Source organism: Neolamprologus multifasciatus, chromosome 20, assembly GCF_963576455.1.
Source record: "Neolamprologus multifasciatus chromosome 20, fNeoMul1.2, whole genome shotgun sequence".
Classification (NCBI taxonomy): domain Eukaryota; kingdom Metazoa; phylum Chordata; class Actinopteri; order Cichliformes; family Cichlidae; genus Neolamprologus; species Neolamprologus multifasciatus.
In genome coordinates, this window is record NC_140458.1 from 33,182,656 (window position 1) to 33,198,009 (window position 15,354).

At 42.1% G+C, this 15,354-nt stretch overlaps 1 protein-coding gene across 1 annotated transcript; it reads right to left on the reverse strand.

Annotated features, from left to right (window-relative positions):
- Positions 1 to 2,279: 2,279 nt before the first annotated feature.
- On the reverse strand, positions 2,280 to 12,971 carry rnd1b (Rho family GTPase 1b). Its single transcript, XM_085146017.1, has 5 exons — positions 12,698 to 12,971; positions 12,109 to 12,196; positions 5,739 to 5,848; positions 5,492 to 5,626; positions 2,280 to 5,314 (listed from the first exon to the last, which is right to left on the reverse strand). Exons 1-5 carry the CDS (start codon positions 12,815 to 12,817, stop codon positions 5,069 to 5,071), a joined length of 699 nt encoding a protein of 232 aa, XP_085002143.1. The 5' UTR covers positions 12,818 to 12,971; the 3' UTR covers positions 2,280 to 5,068.
- Positions 12,972 to 15,354: the final 2,383 nt, after the last annotated feature.

Here is a 15,354-nt window from a genome sequence, read left to right on the forward strand (position 1 = left end):
ATTGTTTTATAGACTTAGTGAGGCTACCACCGCTGCCAATGCATGGATGCGAGCATGAATGGTTGTTAATCTCTCTGTATTATCTCTGTGTGTCTTACTGGTAGCAGGTTTTAGTTCCCTCAAGTTGAGCAGTTAAGAAAATGGATCGACTGATGGTTTTATAGATTTTTGGCTCTTCCACCACCTTTTCATTTGAACTCAAATGTCTGGTTCTTATGTTCAAGAAACACACAGGGCTCTGAAGACAAATCCCTCTGCTGCACAGAATCAGCTCTGAGGGTTAAGATTACGCACACGCTGTTCATGGAAAATCGCAAGTTACTTCACATCATTACGCCAGAGAAAGAAATACCTTCACTATATTAGTTCACTTCTGTAACATTTGAGCTGCAGCTGCAATTAGCTTAATTTCCCAGCCTAGTATAACAGGGGACTAATGACCCTGATGACACTGTCAGGAGCCTCTTTCAGCACCATAAAGCAGCCTGCTGTAGGGCAAAAACTACTTAGGACTGTTTGAAAAGACAGAGAATGACAAAGAGCACAAGGTGAAGCTTGGTCTTCAGATTCCCCAGCTCTCAACACGTCCCACAGATGATCATTCTCCAGTGAGCATTTCTCAGAATGTATTATAAGTAGAAGTATAATCCAGAGAGCCCCCCACTGACAATCTCCAGGATTTCAAACATCTGACTGCTAACATCTTGATCCTTGCCACAATGGCTTGGAGCTGTTTGGCAGCATGTTTGGTGTATGATATGATGATGCTTCTCTTTTGAATTTAATTGCAATGTGGATTGATTTTCACTGTAAATTGGTTTGTGTGAGCACTCCCTCTCCAACTTTTGTTAATGGCAACACAATAATCCTTGGTCAAAGTGACCCACTGTTTGTACCGGAGACAAAGAACCCCTCCAAGGTAGCTGCAGATGGCAGACATTCAACGAAGTGCCAGGAATGATCCTAAAAATGCACTGGACTGTGCCACTTCTCCTTCACCAAGCCCTCGCGGTACAGCTAAGTGGGTAAGTGAACTCTCTGTGCCTAGCCAGATGTTGGCCTAATTTACTATGACTTCCAGCGTATGTGGCCCATTTACATGTCCTCACACCCAATGTGTCTGTGTCGGCATGTGTACAGTGTCTGCCTCTATTTCAGGTGTTCTAGCAATCCCCCTAGTGACAGCCCATAATTCACTTTGTTTTTAGCAACAACAAAAAAAAAGCTGCAAGAGCTGAGCTGACTTCAGGACAGCTCAGGTTCATTTTCATGTCATTATGATGAGTTCATTTTAGAAATTCAACACCAACACAAGAATGTGTTTTATCATTAGTAAAAAGAAAGAAAAAGCCTTACCACATAATTCGGTGTGCTCCTGTTGCTCTGCGTATTCAGGAAACCATGGTTCCCATTACGGCTAGAATCCGCTTTCATATGGCAATGGGGGTCTGACTTGTTTTGCTAACAACCAGTCACCTTTCTGATAATTATTGAATCATGAAAGAGATGTCTACTGTCCATCACCTGACTGCAGCTATGATCACCTCTACTGAATGCTTACATGAGCTTCATTATTTTGTTTTGGCAGTCCACATCTCCTTTGGTTCAGTCTTGCCACTCTTCCCACAATCCTCTACAGATGCTCCGGGAATAACTTTAGAACTTTACACTAGGTATAAAACACCAAACAGATAAAGTTTATGAACATTTTGTGAGGATGGCCTTGCATTTTACAGATAAGAAGAGAAAATGCGAGGGCATACGTGTTGGCTGGCTTGCTTGAGCTCATCTGAGACACTTCCATAGCTGGCAGCAACCAGATGTGGTGCATTTGAAGATGGATGAGAGCAGATAAAAGCAGCCTTTAAAAAAAAAACACCAAAACACCGTCACATAACTTGGTTCAATTAATTAAAATAGGACAGAATCTTTCCTTCTTCATCCCAACATGTTACTTATGCAGGTAAATATGTGTTATTTACATTTTTTCCACTCTCTGACTATGATTCCCTGAACGGTAACTAAGATCTAAGATCAGGATTGTGGTAATGGAAAATGACAGTAATCCGCCATCATCCTAATATAAATTTACTCTATCCTTAATGAGGCAGTGACACAGAGCCTGTTAAAGGAATTATTAGCGTCGCTTGAGTGGAAAAGATAAGCACCTCACTTCCTGCAGACGTGACTGGGGAGATACTGAGCAGATGTCTAGTGTAGTGTATTGTTTCATAAGCAAGTGATCAAAAAAAAGAAAAAGAGATGACAAGAACAGTGAATTTAGGATGCCAAACGGGGCAAGCTTTATTCAACACGGCAATAAAGAAGAAGAAGAAAAAAAAAAAAAAAACAGTCAACTTTTGAAAAAAGATTTCAAACAAATGTACATGTCAATCAACAAACAAACAAAAAAGCAAAATAGCTACCAAATAAATAAATCACATCAGCAACAATACTTCCATCAGACACCCTCGAAGATGCTGTACAATGACTATAAAACAAGAGACAGTATGTACACTCGTACAACTTTAATAGGACATGCTTAGGAGTTTGACTGCACCATTTTTACCACACACTGACTACAACACAAAGGCTGCATATTAACTGACATGAGGTCATTGAGGCGCCCATGTAAACCGTCATCAGAAGGCCTGGCAGAGAAAAACCCAGAGAAAAATATCAAGATTTTTTAATTTTTATTTGTTATTATTCTTATTTTTTTTTAAACAAGCTACGCAGTAAATGCTTAAACGATGCAGTAATAATGGATGTGGGGATGTCTGCTTGTGAGCTAACCCTATCTGTCCACACAACCAACCCGAGAGCCAGTCTCTGTGTTTCTGAGCTGAATTGTTGCTAGGCAATGCTGAGGAATTTGGTGTGTGACCATGAACTGGAAGCCTTTGTGCAAATCACCACTTTAAGTTCCTCCAACTACCAGGGGCAGTCCACAGCTCCGCACAGACAGAGCAACCATTTCAGAAAAATCTCAAAAACAGCACAGAGACTCACATCATGCCATTAAATACATAAAAATATACACACACGCACACGCGCGCACACACAAAGAATGGAAAAATAGCTTTCTTTGGACAGGGCCAGCCTGTGCAGTTTGATTACTTGTTCTCCTTAGTCCCACGTTATCCCCCCCCCCCTCCACCCACACTAGCCCTTGATGAATAATTGCTAGACTTTAATGTATAGTTCAAATTTGAAAAAACAAATACAACAATTCACTCGAGGCATACTGCCTCAGTGTTTTTATTATGATTACGTTGAGCTGACAGCAACAACTCAAATAGCATGTCGTTCCTTCTTGTTTGGAATACTCTGATCTAGTTCATAGCGCAAACGCCGTCCTTGGTTTTCTATATACCGATCACCACTTACACAGGGGGAAGGAGGGGCTATATCAGCAGCCTTTTGTACAGCGGAGATCGAAACAATCTCTAACATGTCGATCCATGGAGCACTTATAGCATGACAGTAATCACGAAGCTGCGTTGTTATTGCCACGCAGGTTACTTTTGCATCACAAAGCACTTAAATCGTTATTGCTTTATGGTTAGAAGCACGGAGATCGATGCTGCGCACACACACATAACCATGAAGCCTAAGATTTAAGCTCAGAAAAGCGTCTGATTTTTTCCTTTGTTTGTTTTTTTGGGGTTTTTTTGCATTGTAACCTACAGTAAGTGCTGCTTATTGGATGTGAACAGATTTTACAAGTGTGTGCAAAACAAAAATCAGTCCTTTTTGGAAGAATTGAATCGGGTTGAGGGTGCTACATTGCATTGATGCAAATGTGAGGAATCCACAGGCATATTACAGTAATTACAGTATTCAAAAATCTTCTGGGAACTCAATATGAAAGGCATTTTTTTTCAAAACTGCATACCATTTGAGAATTGTTGAAAAACTGTCAACAATGCAATGCTACAGATTTTTTTACTGAAGAGTGTCAGTCTGACTTCCATGTAGGAGCGATCTTATTCTTTGTAGATATGCCTCCTAACACCTTAACTCGTATCGATAACCAGCCACGGTTCAATAATCAACAGGCTAAGCAAAGCTAAGCTCAGCATTGAACCGACTGTGGTTAAGCTCCTGGTCACCACAAGAGCAATTAGATGCGTCTATCCCACCAGACTCCAGCAGTGATAAAAGACACCCTGGAAGTCCAGCTAAACCTCTGCTTATATTTTGTGTGCGTTCCGCATTTCTGCAGTCGTTTTGTGTACACGGAGCCTCTTCAGCATCTTCCAGTTATTCCACTGAAAGCTTGCAGAGCAACACGATCCAGAGCTACGCAGCCATGCGTCAAGAATCCGTGCAGGCTGACGTAGTCTAGACTGCTGTAAGCGCAGCAGCCTGTGCTCACTGCTCTCATCCCTGCTGTCATCACTGCCGAGACAATAAGAACATCTCTCTATGTAATAGCTCTCACGGTTTGTCCCATTGCTCCCTGTACATCTATTCTATGTACTTCCAGTAAATGGGGAAACCAGTGACACGCTATTTCACACCCCACACACCTTACTAAGAGGGATGTACAGGATTTTGCTGTTTCCTGGTGGTTTCATGCTAGATTTATTTTTTGATTTAAAAGAAAATATCCACTGAATTTTCCGAGAGGCATTTACATCACAAGATTAAACGTCACACGTTGCACATTTCCATTTCGGACAAAATCAACATGTGCCTATAGATAGTAAAATTAGACAGATGTAACACCATTGTAGTTGCATACTGTTCACAGGTGAAAATAAAATGGTAGCTTGGTGATCAAACCTCGACTGATATCGTTTGTTCGAAAGCAAAAAAAACAAACTAACAAACAAACAAAAAATAAACAGTGGAAAAGGATGGAGGTGCACTAAAAGGTTCAGGAGCAAGTGGACAGCGAAGTGTCCACCTCTTCTGAGTGGTGTTTGGTTTCTTGGGGGGGTGAGGGAAGGATTCAGCAGGTAACCCTGATAAAACCATCGTGCCCACCCCCCCTTCCCCGAGACCAAAGACGCAGGGGATGTGGGTTTAATGTGAGGACTGTAACCCAAGAGGTCTCCACTCACATTACCGAGCAGCTCTTGGCCTTCTCCTTCTTGAAGGTGGTGGAGATCAAATCTGACTTGCTGGGCAGGTGAAGAAGTCTTTTGGAGAGGCGTCGGGTGGGGCTGGGCTTGGGGAGAGGCTGCAGCTTGTTGATGCAGGCCATCGCAGCGGTGCGGAATACGCTGTGAATGCTCTTCTCCGAGGTGAACGCCGAGCACTCGAGATAAGCCTCTGCACCCAGCTGCTTAGCCATAGCAGAGCCCTGCAATAAATGAAGCAATAACCGATACTGTTCATGATATTCTTCAATGATGACGTTTAATTTTTTTCTTGTGATATCGTGTGGAGATAAGTCCTTTGGGACGGGGTGTTACAGGAAAGGCATATGTGTAAAAATCTGCACACACACATGGATCTTCGTTTGTTTCTTTTGTCTCACCTGTTCGTAGGTGATTGGAGTCTGCTTCTGATTGGACAGCTCCATCAGTGTGCAGACATCTGTGCGGAGGTCGGTCTTACAGCCGATGAGTAAAATACGTGTGCTTGGACAGAAGTCCAGAATTTCAGTTTTCCACTGTGGAGCCAAAAAGGTGATCAGTTGGTGTTTGGTGACAAATACACTTTGGAATCACAGTAGGCTACAGTAGAGAATAGGACTTTGAAGTAAAGTGACCTTAAGTCATTACCTTCTTCAGACTGCTGTCCACAGTATCTGGGCGGCTGATGTCAAAACACAGCAAAACTGCATCTGAGTCACTGTAGCACAAGGGCCTCACATTATCATAGTACGGAGAACCTTACAGGAGAGAGAGGAGAGCAATGTTATAACAAACTATGAAAATGTAGACAAAAGTAGTTTTGCATTCCATAAAACATTTCCTAGAACTTTTGGATGCTCAGAAATATTTTTTAATCATGTTTTTTTTAAGAGGAAACTTCCAGTTTTGCGGCTACGTCCACACGTACACAGGTATTTTTGAAAACTGAGATTTTCCGTTTTCGTTTTAAAAAAATAATCCCGTCCACACGTAAAGGGAGAAATGAAGGAAAACGCTGCTAGGAACATGCCAAAGCAGCAGGTGGCGCTATATTCCTAACGTGCAGAAATGTTGGCCAATCAGAAGTCTAGAAGCCTCGGCGGGAAATAGTAAACAAAGATGGGGCATAGAAGCAGAACCGAGTCGTATGTGTGGAGGGACAGTAACTGTGTGTGTATATGTAAGCATTTAAACACTGCAGAGAGAACAATTAACAGTAACAGTATTGTAGAAATTAATTTCACCGAAACAATAACGTGGCGCACAGTGTGACGTCAAAAAAGGCGGACATCTTTGACGCTGCGTTTTCTGCTTTTTCTCAGTTTTTCTCATCCACACGTAAATGCAAAAGTTTTAGAAAATATCCACCCTGGCCGGCGTTTTTAGAAATCTCCGTTTTCAGTGACCGAAAACGCCGTTTATGTGTGGACGAAAGGTGCAAACGCACAGAAAAATCTGCGTTTTCAAAAATACCCGGGTACGTGTGGACGTAACCCAGGACTAGTCTTCTTTAATATGCCAGGTCAACTAATAGTAACTTCATTAACTTCATATTGCTGGTTTGTGTGACAAAAGAGGACTCCTGCATAGCCACAATTTTTAAATATTGACAAAGATCCTCAGTGGGGTTTGTTTTCCGTGTTAGGTGTGAATGAACACATTTGCTGTTCAGGTTATTTAACATCTGATGGTACAGAAAACTGTAAAAATATGTTTCTTAGATTTACACTTTACATATTACTTGTTAATGCAATTTGCACAATCTCAGTCTTACTTTAAATGACTGTTATACAAAATGTATACACACATAACAGTATAAGCATCTGGTTGTTGTTAATTGTAGGCTGTGCCATTTTTATTCTTTATCCTGCTGCTGTAACACAATAATTTCCCTTGTGGGATCAATTAAGTATCCATCTTAAATGTGCAATGCTTCAAGCTACATTTGTAATATAAAGTGTGTATACATTCAAGTTTAGAGCAATTTATTTTTTCATTTTTAATTTAGGCCACTTCCAAGAGCTGTGAGAACAGGAAGTCGGTAAAAAAAAGAAAGAAAAAAAAGAAGATTGAGCAGGAGAGGAAGAGCAAGAGAAATCATCTGCTTAAGTTAGGTGTGCGCGGCATCACTTCTTCCCACTGAGCGCCGCTTTGCTGTTGCTAAAACTGCTACTTTTGCTGCTCCTATATTCTTGGCTGGCATTTTAGAAGTGAAGATGACAATCGAGCACTAAATCCTCATTGATCTTCTCTTGCAGTAGATTACGCAAGTGCAACGGCAGGGCTCGGGGCAGGCAGACGCTCCCACTCATGCTCAGAATCCTTAAGTAAGCCACCCACCCCCCCAAAAATCCTCTGCTCGGCAAGCAATACCTCCAGTCCCTCTGTTACCACAGCAACAGCCTTGGAATCCACCATCTACATCAGGCATTCCTCCTGGCTCTCCGTAAAGGCTCGCCTTAACTGCCACTCAATCATTTTACACCACTAGCGGCCCACCCACCCACTGCTGGGGACATTCCTCTTCTCTGCGACAGAGATTGGGACCACAGACATATGCCCATCACACAAAACGATTCACACGCGCCGGAACCACAAGCGCTAACACAGACGCACACTTTTTAAATTCAGATGCATGCAGAGGTGAATCCGGTCCCTTATCAGATGAAACAGAAGAGGCGCTGCTCAATGGGATTAACATGTTTACTTTAGTCTCTGTGTGAATCCCAAAAGGGATTCAGCGTTCCTTTTATAGCTACAGATGACACGAGCAGTCTGTGTAATAACTCATTGCACAACCGTCCTAATTGATTTACGGTGCAGAAACAATGCAGCAGAAGAAAACATATTTAAAAAAGCACATGAAACACGGACGCGTGCATGTATGTGTACACAAAAACGGATATGTGCTTATGAATACTTAATGATTTTCCACATTATCAAAGGGTAAAACTGAATTTGCCAGCTGCCGGGTGCCGTGAGTGGAATAATGACAAGCTGTGATGAAATTCCTCAGGACTCGATGTCCTGAAGAAAGTAAACACTGTTGCAAAAGAACATGCTTGTGTTACAGCTCCATTTCTATGCTTTTATAAATAAAAATGACTTTTGTCTATTCTTGAGTAAAAAAAAAAGAAGAACAATTTGATTAAATTATTTACTTATTTGTCACTTATAAGAAAACACCATCGTTTTTACACCACATACACCTAATTGTTGCAGAAAAGCCACAAACACAACTTTGTGTTTGAAGAATTTGAGACATATTTAATGTCACACATGTTAAAATCAGAAGGATTAGAGCCACGTTTCGGTGCCACGTCATATACGTGAGGTATATAATGGGAAAGTCAGAGGTCGGTGCTCCAGAAATCTTTTCAATCTCCTGTGAGGGGTTATCACAGAGCCAGCAAACAAGATGTGATTCTGCATTAAATGGCCACTGATCTAAATGCAACAATCAATGGAAAGCTACACCAGAGGTCCGAGAGCCGATGCTTTTAAAGCTGACAAATCAATTAGCCCGCCAAGATGGAGGGGGGGGATGCAAAGGACATCTAAGCCTCCCCCGCCTTTCTTTCTTTGTTTTTGTACTATTGTCCTCACATATAAATAAAACTTCTATTCGTTGTGTTGGACAAACAATGCACAAATCAGTAAACATACTGTACTTACAGCAACATACAGCACCTCAATATTAGTATTCAAACCCCCAGTAACATGTTACTTGGCATCGGCGCAGCTTCGGCAGCACTTTCCTTACACGCCAGGGCCTAGTTTCTAATCTTGGAAGAAATAGCTGTTACTATTGTGGCAAGAAAAAGCCACAGGAAAAAGAAGAGCGGGAGCCAAAGTATACCCTACTGAGCCATATCACAAAGAGACCTCCTCTGCCATTAATCCCTCACCCCCTGCAGTGTAATATCACAGGTTACTGCTATCTGTGTCTTTCACTCGCTTCCCTTCCTTTCTCCGTTGCAGCAAGCCACACAATGGTTTGGGAAGCCAGATCAGTGCTCATGCAGCGCCTATAAGCATGGCCCAAATTATGGCTTTCCTCCTTGCATGCCTCTATACAACAGATGGAGAGTTTCTGAGGCATAAAACACAGAGAGTGAGGCTGACTAACTGGGGAATGGCAGAAAAGAAAAAAGGAGCATAACCAAATTCTTGTGGCTGAGCTGAACTTCATCCGTCTTGATGGTGCGGTGCCCAGATCTGAGTGTTTGAGGTGAGGATTGGGCCTAAGTGGATGTAGGCTTCACAGGGCTGAAGACGGAGGCCCTTGTGTTGAAGGCTACAGGTGGGGGAGGGGAGGATCGGCTTTGTGTTTGCCCGAGCGAGAGTATAACTGTGTCTGTGGATGTGTGCTAAAAATCGAGTGAGCGACATAGCCTGTTTTCATCATTAGCACTCCTCCTCTCACTACGAAAATGCGGAGGTCAGACAGATTAATGATCCAGTGATGGGATGACTCACAGATATGGGGACGAGAGGAGCCCTGCGCCTCCACCCACACTTAGCCGACTGGGAGCTGTGGTGCTGCCGCAGGACTACGGACTTCACAGCACGCTCCAAAAAACATATATTGTATCAAGCAGTTGTTCCCTGGATTCACATAAGCCAGTCAGAATTAGTCCTGAAGCCCCCTGCAGGGTGAAGGAGGTGCTTTTCCTGAGCATTATATGATCTGCTAACAAGCTTTACTTCATCATCATAGTTGATGACACTGGATTAAGAAAATTAAGTCCAACATCAAAGAGTTTGATTTAAAAACCCTGAAATGTTGATTTGGATAAAATAAGGCAGGAAACATTGGCTAGTGTAAACTGATTGTTGGACAACAGTACGTGAAACATTTAAGCTAAACACTACTAATAAAAAAATAGATCACTGATGAATCAATGATGGAAAAAGATGGAGGAATTAAACTGTACCTGCTTACAATTCTAAAAAGCACCTACGTTTTACAAACTGGGTGCCTATTAGAGAAATCACATGACATATGGTCATCAACATGACAATTAAATATTAAAAATGCCCCCTTTTACAATCCAGCAGAGTGTTTCATCAGCTTTAATGGACATTGGATTCATTCCAAGTCAGTCTTATGTTTACATCATACAATAAGTGATTATATATACACACACACACACACAGTACGATCTTAAACTTCAAGGCTTCGTCAGCAACATCATTAAACCTGAAATAAATTACACACCAACATCTTAATGGGATTTATTTTTCACTCTGTGCGCTACACCAGACAGAGCTCACCTTCCCTTCTTCCCCCTTTCCCCCAGCATTCCTGATCAGATAAGCCTGGTTAAAACTGGTGGATTGATTTTAGACTGTAAATCCATATTGGAGCTGAGAGAAGGAGCCGCCTGCCATGTGGAGCCAGTGATGAGGTCAGTGCAATCAATGAAGGGGAGCTGGGATAATGAGGAGACCGTCTCCGTGTGGTGTGGGCCAGGGCGGCACAAACTCCACGCAATTAGAGCAAATTACGACACAGGAGAGGAAACTGCGCGGCGTGGCTAACAAATACCCCTTTCTGCCTGTCACCCATCACCGCGAGCCTGACAGCAGATACCTGTGATAAAAGAGTCATCTATAAAAGATGAGGGGGAAGGGGACCACATGCGGTCTCCTCTGAGAGTGTGAGGGGGACATATTAAATCAAATCTATTGTGAATAAAAATAGATTTTATTTTTGTGGCCCATTTTCAAATAGTCTGCTATGCACGTGCATATTGTACTCTATTGTACTTGGTATTGAATTGTGCCATAGGTGTTTGCTAGAGGGCAGGGAGGGGCAATCTATGCAGATTAGCCAGAAAGTAGCAAAGAGGGAGCAACAAAGGGAACGCTCAAGTGAAAGAAAGAAAGCCACAAACTCACTGGGTCAGTCAGAGGAGGTTGCCCAGCAGTCCCATTCATAGTCTTAATCCCTTGCATCATGCTGTTTGAGTGGCTGACCTGGAGCAGCATATGGAGGGGGAATGCAGGTCACTAGAGTTTTTTGAGCTCCCTCCTATCTGTCTGCTCCAGAAAAACTGTCCTGCTCAACAGGATGTAGCTCTGTGTGCCCATCATCCCTGGGCACCAGGCCCACTCCTGCTGTCCAGACCAAAGGTCCACAGTCTGGGATTAAAAAACGGGATTTGGTCTGGGGACGGAATTACACTCACTTTTCTCCTCATTTTGACGCTTTGTGATAACGGGAGGGAGAAAAATATGAGAGCACAGTAAATACTGCATCATCTCATCCAAATGGGTCTGTTATATAAAGGATCTGTTGTACACAGACACACGTGTGCACAAAAATGAATAAATAAACACACTTGTACTGCCAGTGTGACCTAGTCAGGCTGCGGCACGAGTGTGGACGGGGAGGAATGTGGCCTGGCGAGAGAAACTATTGTGCAGCGAGCATGAAGGGAATCAAACAGGTGCTGCAGACCCGTGCTCGCAGTATTCAGGTCAACACGCCGAACAGCAGATTTCCCGGGAGATCTACAATGACACATTGACCCTCTTTTTCACGCGCAGTGTAAATGAACATATGATGCACGGAGTCAGCATTAAAAACAAGTGAGGCGGAATAATCAGTCTTTTCTGCCCAGTTTTTCCACTGCAACACACTTGGCACAAAAATGCACTTGTAGATCTGCAGAGTCCTTTACATCCAGACACATCCAAGAAAGGGGGACGGAGGAAATTTAATTTGTAGTAAATGGGAGATTTGAAAGAGTATATAGTTCAACAAGTACACATCCCATGCACCTCTGCATCAACAGGGGGGAAAATTGGTCTTTACCAATATTTACATTTTCTTGCTCCAAAATAAAAAATGTCATGACGGAAATGAATAACTGGGCAGAAATACAGAGACTGGTGTTCCTTTCAGCAAAAACACTCATTACATTCACGCGGCATTGCCAAATCCTCTTCAGTGCGGCAAGCAGGACTGCAGATCACACACCACATGCACACGGAAAAGGTGATCGGTTACCTGAAGTGTCCCACAGACTGAGCTCCACTCGTTGCTCTTCCAGTTCCAGACAGGCTGTGTAGTTTTCAAATACCGTGGGCACGTAGGTCTGGGGAGCAATTAGCAACACGGTGCCGTTAGTGGGGAGTTGTCAGGCAGCTACAGGTAATGGAAGTTAACTAATCAGTGCTATACACAAAACACACGCACTGACCAATAAAACAATAAATCTATATCTTTTCTCAATTTGACAGAATTTCGGATCAATTAATCACTTTAATCGCTGCAGCTGCAGGAGATATTCAACGCAGGCCACTATGAAAGGAAAGCACCAGCTAAGAATGCGCAGAGAACATAATTCCACTGACCACATGATGAAACAATAATGCTACCGATGATGTAAAGGTCAGTAAATAGGAAATAAACTTAAAAGCAAGAAATTTTAGGAAATGCGCAAGCAATATGTCACTATCCGCAACAGACGCACTGTTTTCTCCGCGCCGTTTCCAAATCATTTGATGAAAACCCAACACCGCGATTGTCAAGAGAACACAGGGCAGACTTTTCTGCTCATATATTTTACTTCAACACGAGTCACATTTTTGCATACCTCTGGATAACAATCCTTCGCCAGGACTTGCAACATCGCCGTTTTTCCGCATTGAACGTCTCCCACAAGAACCAGTTTACATCTCACCACCAGCGGTTGTGTATTTCTCCTTTCCTTCATGATCCCAACAATGCTCCAGAGGATTTATTTAGCAGAAAAAGGGAAAGACAAACAAACAGCAGAACAGCCCAGCAATTGTTGTCCCAGCTTGACTGACAAACCCGGTGTCTCGCTCTCGAAGGATGCCCGCAGTTGATCTGATTGAATTTGCCACTGCGGCTCTTTATACAGGCAAGCAGCAGCCAATAGGAGCGTAACATTCCACAGGCTCCCTTTACTGCACTCGGTGATGCTCTCAAGTTATTCTGTCTGGGAGGATGTGACAGCAGATATCTCGAAATACTTCCAAGATTATTGCGCAAGAAAGAAAGTGTAATAGATTTAGACGCATTTGTCCACGAGTAGGACTAAAAAAAATTGTATTCTCCTTGTGCAATCATCGGTTTACATAGTTTTATTTTTTATCATAGAAGATTAAAGAACAATGTAATCTGCAGCCACCCCCTGCAGACTGTTGTTTTGTCACCTGTGTGTCTTGTCACAAACTGACTGATTAAATTGACTCGACTGGCTGAATCGATAGCACCGCTGGCTCCCTGCTAATTAGTTTATTTTAATTTGCACTTCAGTCAAGTCACATTTATTTAGCAAACACGTCTTAAAAAATGTATTTTAAAAAATTATTATTTAAAAAAAATCATCTCTCCCCCTTTGTGGGGCAAATTAATGTATAATCTTTGACTGTCTGTTATTTAACAGTGTAATAGTACAAACATCATTTTGAAAGCACTGATTGATAGATGGGAATGGCGCAACGTTTGAATGATTGTTTACCGATCAAAGGTCTGACCTTTGTCTGTGTGCTTACTCAGTAATGCCATCATGTTGACATGCGGTGGGACGGTGTGAGGCCCCCCTGAGGTGACCATCTATCGGCTTCCCACAGGGTCAAGTCAGAGGCCTGGTCTCTCAAAGCCCTGGAAACACGCAAAAGCTGACTTTCACACCCTGGAGGTTATTACTGTATGGAAACAGCGCCTCGTTGTTAAGGGGAAATTAAAAGATAAAAGTCAATTAACTTCCCTCTTCTTTGTCTGGCGACCTCCTGGCTAATTTACTTACTGTTGCCAATCACAGCTCTTTCAGTTTTGACCCAGTGGGTCAAAGCAATTTGCCTTTGTTCGCAAACAGCTCATATCATTCATCCGTCGTGTTGCCTTGTCTTTTACAGCCTATCGTGTCTCGCTGCCATCACATATAAGGTTGTTAATAAAGGATGTGACTGCAGAGGGAAATGTTCTATAATGCTGTTAGCCTTTCATTCCCACCGTTGATCACATCTGACCAGGTAGTACTCTCTATTTGGTTTGTGAGGTTTGCTCAAATAAATGGAAGTTTTAGTATTTTTAGAGTTTGAAGGGTTAAAGAAAAATATCTAAAAATCTTGTATTGCTTAGATAACAGGAGAAGCTATGAAATCAGGCTAAAGGAAGGCAGGGGTGAGAATAACTGTGAGGGCAAGTAATAAACTTGTATTCCACGATAAAAATGTGTGTTTTAGACTAATCCAACAACACAGCAACTCCGGTAGAAACAATGTAAAACCTCAAAGCTTCATACAGAACTTACAACTAGAGCAATATCAATATACATAATTATTGCATTTTAAATATTTAATTACAGGTCAGTTAAAAAATACTTCCCCACTGATCGGTAAAGTAAATAAGATACAGTGATGCAGAAAGTATGAAAAAGAAAAGTTGCAGGTTACGAACTCTCTCTAACCCTTCTAAACTAACTGCAGCACGACGTCTGTGTGATCGCCACAGATGCCCTCTGATGGGACAGAGACAGGTGGCTGTGAATAATCATCAGGCATAAAGTGACACCTTCCAATATGGCTGGTACAGGAAGATGAGGAAGAGAGGTAGGAGGAGGCTGACTGCAGGAAGCGTTGACACTTTAGGCTATCACACCTTGATATATTGGGTGACAGTGTTGGTAGCTAAATCAACAGACTGAGAGTGGTGGCAGTCTACAAAAACAAACAAAAGATGAGTCAAGATTCTGATTTTATTTATTTATTTTTCTGCCACAAAATCGTCACCAGATGGAGCTGTAACCCCGGAGGTCTGGCATAAATTTAACATGTGATGCATCAAATTAACACACTTTACGCATCATTTTGCATTTTTTGAGTCTCTCTGTTAATAGGCATCGATTCGATCAAATATGGAAGTAATATAAATCTGTCAGTTCGTGAAATATGGTTTTATAGAGTACACAGTACTGCAGAGAGAGCAATGGTTCTCCAGGTTTTCCTGCTTTGCTTTTTCATTTATTTAGAGTCCAGTCCTTTTACCTGGCTGTTTTTTTCTTGTTTGTTTGTCAAGCCACCTAACAGTGATCTGTGCATCATTTGAATATAAAGATCACCTAAATCGAGGGATTAACCAATCTTGTGTCTAAACATAACAAAATATTTAGAAAATAACCGATTTGAAATCGTATTTTAGTCACCTTGTTACTAGTAGCCTGAACAAAAATACATTGAAAAACAATCCATAGCAAATGAACACTAATTGAAAGTCATGTTC

Coding starts and splice junctions, on each gene's coding strand:
- rnd1b (XM_085146017.1), bottom strand. CDS start 12,817: ATGAAGGAAAGGAGAAATACACAACCGCTGGTGGTGAGATGTAAACTG. Junction 12,197..12,697: donor CGAAGGATTGTTATCCAGAG/GTATGCAAAAAT, acceptor ATTGCTCCCCAG/ACCTACGTGCCCACGGTATT. Junction 5,315..5,491: donor CTCCAATCACCTACGAACAG/GTGAGACAAAAG, acceptor CATTTATTGCAG/GGCTCTGCTATGGCTAAGCA.